Genomic DNA, 1,741 nt, shown 5'->3' on the forward strand with positions numbered 1-1,741 from the left:
ATTTGCTGAACTTCAGCATTCTTAAAGCTGAAGTTTTGTTCTCTATTTCTCTAAAGTTAGAGGGCTTTAAAATATAACTTAAGCCAAATTATGATGAAGTTTTTAATGATTATTTTGATAATGTTCTGAAGTTATTTTTCCCATCTGTAGTTTTTTTGAACAGATGGCATCTGAAAAATTCAAAGCACCTAAAAATCCTAAAGCACCTAGAATACGTAAAGCTTCTTCAGTCCATGTTGTTGTGCCTACAAAATCAGGGGAGAGATATTAGAAGGGGAACCACGATTTGAAGATTTTAAATGCATATTTCTTTACTACTGCACAACAAGAGAAGTTGAATAATGGTACATTTCGGTATATCATGACTGTGGAGAATTTCCATTGCGGTATGAAGTTGGTTCATTGTTTGATTCTTTCTTGCGTATTCACCAATGATCGAGATTCCAGTAGTTTCAAGATTTTTGGCCAGGATGTGTCATTCAGCCTTGAAGACTTTCACATTATATGCGGTTTGAGGATCACGACACGTAATGTTAAAAAACCAATTAAACGAGAGAGTAAGATTCTGAAGCGCTATTTTGGGAAGTCAAAGAGTGTGACCTTGAAGGACATTCGAGAGTATATGATATGGAATCAAATTAAAAAGGATGATGTAAATTTCAAACATGTATGCGAGAGTGATGAAGATGCTGTGAAGCTTATGAAAATTCTTATTGTGGATTTTATTTTGTTCGGAAGAAAGCATGAATCAATTGTGTTGGAGGAGTATGCAGCTATTATTGAAGACGATGGGGCTTGTCTTAATTATCCTTGGGGTAATCCATCTTATGAGAAGCTTATTACCTCAATGAATTCTTTTAACGATATAAACTTCTCAATCTCGTATCCTATCTCAACAGCTCGAAAAATATCAAGTGCCAATATCAAAGGAATGAGGAATACCATATAAAAAGCCAGGCATAAGTGGAAGTATAATCTTATGAATATTCGGACTGCTAGCGATATAATGTACGATTATGTCGAGTCGTACAGCCCGATCCCGAATAATGTGTACACTGCCGAGGGTCGAGTGACACAAATCATAGATGCATCTATTATACTGCCGATGCATTCGGCCCGCTTCACAAGAAAGGAAGGAAATCATCGAATTACGAGACACGTGCTTACCATACAGTACATGAGCATAAAGTAAATATAACCTTTACCGTTTCTCAAATAACTTGCCAACAACTCAAGGTGATAAGGCTCGGCCATATATATATATATATATATATATATATATATATATATATATATATATATATATATATCAATTTCAATTATAAATTCAATTAATTATGCTAGCAGAATGAGTTCAAATAATTCAAATATTACATGATAAAGTCCTAAGTCTATCCGGACATAAATATGATTTAGCTACCTACAGACTCTCGTCACCTCGTGCGTACGTAGCACCCACAACTAGTAGCACATAACAATTACATCGCATAGGAGGTAGTTCTCCCCTCACAAGATTAGACATGAGACTTACCTCGCTTCGAAGTTCGATAACCGGCTCCAACGCCTCTCTAACACCTCAACTCAAAACCAAACGTTCCGAAACTATTCAAATAACGTGCAAATCAATCAAAATATACTCAAATGCTTACAATTTAACAATTTATAATGATTCTTACTCTAGTCGAAAAGTTAATAAAGTCAACCCTCGGGTACACATGCCCGGATTACGAAACAGTTTCGA

The 1,741-nt window shown here is 35.4% G+C and overlaps 1 protein-coding gene across 1 annotated transcript; it reads left to right on the plus strand.

Annotated features, from left to right (window-relative positions):
* The first annotated feature begins 361 nt into the window (after positions 1–361).
* On the plus strand, positions 362–949 carry LOC138905784 (uncharacterized). Its single transcript, XM_070194302.1, has one exon. The coding sequence runs from the start codon at positions 362–364 to the stop codon at positions 947–949; it is 588 nt and encodes a 195-aa protein (XP_070050403.1).
* The last annotated feature ends 792 nt before the right edge of the window (positions 950–1,741 follow it).

Source organism: Nicotiana tomentosiformis, chromosome 2, assembly GCF_000390325.3.
Source record: "Nicotiana tomentosiformis chromosome 2, ASM39032v3, whole genome shotgun sequence".
NCBI classification, from domain to species: domain Eukaryota; kingdom Viridiplantae; phylum Streptophyta; class Magnoliopsida; order Solanales; family Solanaceae; genus Nicotiana; species Nicotiana tomentosiformis.